Here is a 6439-nt window from a genome sequence, read left to right as displayed (position 1 = left end):
AAATGCAGACATTTTCCAGTTTTCATCACAGATTTTTCTTTTAACATTGTTTTTAGGATGCTTTAAACAATTAGTTTCACAACCATTATTTCAAATTTATGTTTACAATTCATAGCCCACATTCAATAAGGCCATGGCTTTTACACTTTTCTGGATCACAGACCATTTAAGATTGTAACACGAGCTCTCTCCAGAAAGACAAACAATTACATGTCCAGTTTTGCTAGCAATTCAGGGGTTTCAATGCCCCCCTGACACTTGTTTAGGATAAAAATCCTTGTAACAAAGAGATGAAATCAAACAATAGATTTATATCTTGAAGGTTTAATATTTAAAAAAAATAGAGGAATCTATTTTAGGTATTGAACAAATTTTTTTGTGATTAATCAGGCAAAATTAAAATATTTACAAAGGAAGGAATTTTTGGTTTTAGTCTTAGCTAATCTTGTAAGAGTATAAGATTTAAAAGAATATTAGCTAGCAAATACATAATACATTAACTGGAGAAGTTAATGTTCATACTTGAGGGCAGAGTTTATCAGGATCTAGCAGTAAAGAAAAACATGCAAAAAAAGGTAGTGTTTTCTAGTACGACTGATACACCAGGAACAGATCCTCAGATTCAGGTAGATCATTTGTAAGATGCCATCAGTGATCAATGTACGCAACACAGTTGCCCATAGCTATTAAGAAGTCATTTCTGGAATGTGTTACAAGCATGTACCCAAATAACCAAAGAATTACAATTCAAAATAAATGTTCATTTCTAGAGCAAATGCAATTAATGGCTTCACCTTATACTTAAAGGCTTACAATATATTTTAATACTTCAAGTCTTTAAAGATTTGTTGACTTCAAAGTATGTTTCAAAGTATATGTATTTGTAAAATGAACGGGTAAGAGACAAAAGGTAATTATGGCAATGTCACCTTCTTAATCCAAAAATTAAAAAGCAAAATACATTTCACATGAGAGTAAGTGGGTTTTTTTCTTTATTCAAGTAAACATTTTGATTATAATACATGATGGACATGGACAACCCATGTGACAAAGTATGGTAGAATGGTCTGGTGTAGCTTCCTTGTTTCTAGGAGGATTTTCCAGGAGAATCTTCAGGATCTGACATCGATGCCCAAAACTGGCTTTCCAATGGCAATGCATGAGTTCTAGAGAACTGCCTCTATCTTTCTTCAGATGCTGAGTGCCATTTTCTCCCACCCATTTTATCCTCCATTATTTATATAAAACCCCACTCTAAAATTCAACCTATGTTATAAAATTAACAAAATCAAAAATTAGTATATCTTTTCCCACAAGGATAAAATTAAGTCAGACTCAACTTAATCTTTCTTTTTCTATAACTTTGGAAGGATTTACATAATCTCTAAAGAGTCAGAGTAATATACAAAACAAAATATGCAAAGAACCTTATTACTGGGCGTACTTAATATGTTGGGAATTGCTAAAGTATTCAAAAGCTTAATTTTCCTGGGATATCAATCCTCCACCAGACATTACAGTATACAAAGAGAAGGTTGTGTTTTAATAAGTGGAAATACAGTACCTGATTTCATATAAAGTAACTGTGAGATCTTTTCTCACTAGTAAAGTGCTTAATTAAGAAATATTCTTCCACAACATAATTTAACTTGTCAAAGGCACAAAACTGTCTTTGTCTCTCTCCCTCTAAGCATTAGTCTTTAAAATTATGGTATTACTCATTTAGATAATCGAAAAGCTTTACTATTCTTTTTCTCTCAGTAATAAAAAAAAAAACTGCTTGAAGAAAAACATTTTTTATTTTCAAAACTTTGCCATGAACATACATACAACACTAAATTAGATCCCTTCATGAGCTGTCTGTATGCCATGAAGCACTTATGACAAAAACATATGTAAGCTTTAGGGTAAAAGTTAACAAGGAATCAGAATATCTTCCAAAAAAGGGGGACAGGGGAATCATTACATTAAAAATCGTAGCTTTCATTTTATAAAAAATAGTTTGAATAATCTTCTTATAAATCTTTAATGCTTACAAAAGCAGGAAATACATTTAAAATAGTCTTTTTAACACAGACTCATTAGTACAATGTGGTTATGGTCAGAAAAATAACAACTAAAGTGGCATTTCAGTAGTCTCCATTCTCTTCTCAGCAAATTCCACATAGAATTTAAGCAATTTGCAATTCAAAATAAGATTTAACTGCCAATAAAACCAGACTAGTTGTAATTAGTACCTGAATATCAAGCTCTGCTCCATTTAATATATTATACCAAAATTTTAAACACAGCTCAATGATAGGTACTGTTCACAATACTTGACCGTATGGTTACCACTCATGACTACTGCACTGCAGGTTAAAACATACTTTAGTCAGTAAATTATAAAGATATAAATCAAATAACAAGGCCAGAAAACTTGTTTTAGAACCAATTTCCTGACCTTAAGTAAACTTCAAATACGCTGACAAGACAAGGAAAATATAATCAACTATACAGGGAGTCTCTATTTTTTAATCATTTGGCATTTTATATTAATAATTTTCTTGTTTAAATATTATTTTATACTCCTGCACTGATTATCATAGCTGTCTGAATTAAAATGAAACTAGTTACCTTCCTAGAATGTCCAGTAGTGAATGCATTAGTTGCTTCTTTTGCACTTCCACGAAGATGGTCCTTCATCCTGTAATTTTTTCAATTTTGGACCAAGAAAGAACCACCAACCAAATCCAATAAAAACACAAATGACGGATTCTACATAATAACCATCCAGCGCTGTAACACATGAACCACCAAGCTTTTTGCAAAGCTGTAAAAATAAAATTATAATAAATACTTCACAATTTCAAAATGGAAGTATTCATCAATTTAGATGTTTCTACTTCGTAATTTAAGGGATTAATAAAAAATATATTTTGGAAGGTATTTTTATTTATTATTATTATTTTTAAAGATTTTATTTATTTATTTGACAGAGAGACAGCCAGCCAGATAGGGAACACAAGCAGGGGGAGTGGGAGAGGAAGAAGCAGGCTCCCAGCGGAGGAGCCTGATGTGGGGCTCGATCCCATAACGCGGGGATCACGCCCTGAGCCGAAGGCAGACGCTCAACGACTACGCTACCCAGGCGCCCCTATTATTATTATTTTTTTAAGTAGCCCAGCATGGGTCTTGAACTCACAACCCAGAGACCAAGAGATCAAATATCACTATGATACTTGGTGTCTACCGACTGAGCCAACCAGGCTCCTGTCAAAATGTATTTTTGTTAAATCATTTCAACATTTCATTCACCTCAATGGTGAAATATGCTAATATATCTTAATCTCTCTAATGCTACTAACAGAATTAAAAACATTTTTCAGATCTTGCTGTAAACAATACTCATTTTCCATTCTTAAGATAAAGCTTTTCACATTCGGGAAATGTGAAGAAATTTCCAATGAATCTACTCTAGAAGTGGGCTAATGTTAATTTGAAATAATTTAACAATAGACTGCTAACCATTCAGGGTTAGCTACAATTGTTACATAAATAATAGAATTTCCCTTTTTCTATCATTATAAAACTTAGCTATTAATTACACACTTATTAAGTACCCATTGAATAGGATCCTCAAGGTAAAGGGGAGAGAGACTGCTCTTCCCTTGCTGAGAAGCATCTTCAAGTGAGCTACTCTTACTGATTTGAGTGTTATAACCCTAAGTTCTGACAGGAAAAAGAAATACACAGAGATTTCTACACTAGAAATTATGGGGGGGGCACCTGGGTGGCTCAGTTGGTTAAGCATCTGCCTTCAGCTCAGGTATGATCCCAGGGTCCTGAGACTGAGCCCCACACTGGGCTCCCTGCTCAGCAGGGAGTCTGCTTCTCCCTCTCCTGCTCCCCCTGCTTGTGCTCTTTCTCATCAAATAAGTAAATAAAATCTTAAAAAAAAAAAGAAGAAACTATAGGCAGATATAACTTTTTAAAAAGATATAGTACTTCTAGAGGCAAAATAAGAAAATTAATCTCTCTCTTTTTAAGATTTTATTTTTTAAGTAATTTCCACACCCAACATGGGTCTCTAACTTACACCCCCAGGATCAAGAGTGGCATGCTCCACAGACTTAGCCAGTCAGGTTCCCCTGAAAATTAATATCTTTTTTTTTTTAGAAGAATTTATTTTTTTTTATTTTTTTTTTTTAAAGATTTATTTATTTATTCAACAGAGATAGAGACAGCCAGCGAGAGAGGGAACACAAGCAGGGGGAGTGGGAGAGGAAGAAGCAGGCTCAGTGCGGGAAGAGCCTGATGTGGGGCTCGATCCCATAATGCTGGGATCACGCCCTGAGCCGAAGGCAGACGCTTAACCGCTGTGCCACCCAGGCGCCCCTTTAGAAGAATTTATTGATTTACTTGTCAGAGAGAGCACAAAGCAGGGGCAGCGGCAGGCAGAGCAGGCAGAGGAGGCAGAGTAATAAATAAAATTACGACACACTTACCTCAACAGCATCAGGTGTTCGACAATTCTGGTTTGATGCTCCTACACACTCTTTCACTGTGAGGGGGTCTACTAGCCAAAGAGCTACTGTAGAAGGCCAGTTTCCTCCCAGATTGGACACAGTATTTAATAGGGTCATATATGTTCCTCCAATAAGTGGATCACTAACCTTCGCATTGAAAGCCATTATGGAAACATACATGCTGTACAATGTAACCTACAAGGAAAATGTAAAACATCTTTAGCATAATTAGGCCTTATAAAAAAGAGTCTGAATTAAGAACATCAAAATCATAAATCTGAAAATTAATTTTCATGACCCTTATTAAACTCAAGTCAACAATATTTACTGAGCACCTACTATAGGTCAGACCAGATCATGGCAATAAAAAGATGAATAAGACACAGTCTCTCTGTGCCCTTGAAGAATTTATTCTAGCCTGGGAAAATAATTATGATGAAATGCAGTACATATTGTAAGTAGAAGTACACACATTGTGCTACTGGGGCCTAAACAAATGAGAGATTAATTCTACAATAAGTAGTCAAGGAAAGCTCGATAGAGAAAATTACAAACAGGGTAGCACTGAAGGATGCATACAGCAATTAGCAAAATCCCATGTTTGTACTGTCCCTAAATAATCCTGTGTGCATATATATAAGTATATATGTGAATGAATATATAATTGTATGTATTTTTTTCTTTTACATAGATAGAAGAAAGATAACGTTTAGAATTAACCCTCCATTTAGAAACATGGAAACAAACCAGGTTTCCAAAATAGCTTTCCTTTGAATACTATTCCATGGGGTGTTCATAGAAAAAGATATTCCAGAGTCAAAAAAGACTGAGAAACACTAAGTTACACAAACAATGAACAGGTCCCTTTCACCATAGGCCTCTGAAAGCCTTTAGGATACAAACTCCTTAAAGACAGGGATTTTGGCATGATTTATTCAGTTATATTTTAGCACTTAGAATGGTTTCTGGCATGAAACAGGTGTCCAATTAATATTTGTTGATGATTAAGATGCTACATAAAGAGGGGTTATGTCAGGTATCATCTCTCAAATTTACTTGGCCTTGTACAGTTTTTCCCAGAAAGTGTCTGGTTGTCTGAGCATCAATGGCTACACTTTTTTTTTTTTTAAGATATTATTTATTCATTTGAGACAGAGAGATACAGAGAGAGAGAGCATGAGCAGGGGAGAGGCAGAGGGAGAAGCAGACTCCCCGCTGAGCCGGGATCCCAACATGGGGCTCAATCCCAGGACCTGGAGATCATGACCTGAGCCAAAGGCAGACTCTTAACCGTCTGGGCCACCCAGGTGCCCCAATGGCTACACTTTAGAAAATTTTCTAATCGAATCCAAAGCCAAAGAAATGATTTTTGGACTACTACAATGTAGTTTTCTTTTATTTACACAGATAATGATACATTTATTGAGTTAAAGCACTTCTTTAAGCATACAATTAGTTGGACAGATCCATTATGGAGTTCTCCCAAATGATATAACTGTATATAAAAAATCATTGAGATTACTTGGTTGCCACATTTTTAGGTTTCGGTTAAAAACAAGTGAGGAATTTGTAATTATAACTTTTAAAGAGTTTAAACTAGGTTCCATAGAAAAATCCAAAGTGACTCTTAAATCCACATTTGTAATAACTGCACTTAAGTCCCAAAGTTTACTGCTCGGCATCTACAAGTTTACTTGAATCACTTGCCCCCAGAACACAACCCCATTCTGCAAGAGCAGCTTAGATGAGGCTAGGGATTACAAACACAGCTAACAAAGAAAGAGCAGATTAACACGCAACTTTCAAAATCAAAATTCTGTTCAGTTTGTCTCATAAATTTTGAAATGTTAACTTTCTTCTATATATGTACAGAATATGTATATATGTATATGTATGTACATTTATGTGCATATGTGTGTGTGTGTGTGTGT

The 6439-nt window shown here is 34.9% G+C and overlaps 1 protein-coding gene across 3 annotated transcripts in view; it reads right to left on the bottom strand.

Annotated features, from left to right (window-relative positions):
* Positions 1-974: 974 nt before the first annotated feature.
* Positions 975-6439, bottom strand: part of SLC33A1 (solute carrier family 33 member 1) — a 29855-nt gene continuing 24390 nt past the window's right edge. For 2 of the 3 annotated variants that reach the window (XM_034664103.1, XM_002925761.4), the window contains 2 exons: positions 4488-4703; positions 975-2812 (listed from right to left, as the gene is read on the bottom strand). In XM_034664103.1, coding sequence (XP_034519994.1) covers positions 2645-2812; positions 4488-4703 — 384 coding nt within the window. In that variant the 3' untranslated portion in view covers positions 975-2644. The remainder of the gene's footprint in view (positions 2813-4487; positions 4704-6439) is intronic. The other variant, XM_011232998.3, reaches the window with a different exon arrangement.

Source organism: Ailuropoda melanoleuca, chromosome 1, assembly GCF_002007445.2.
Source record: "Ailuropoda melanoleuca isolate Jingjing chromosome 1, ASM200744v2, whole genome shotgun sequence".
NCBI classification, from domain to species: domain Eukaryota; kingdom Metazoa; phylum Chordata; class Mammalia; order Carnivora; family Ursidae; genus Ailuropoda; species Ailuropoda melanoleuca.
This window is presented reverse-complemented; position numbering and strand designations above follow the sequence as displayed.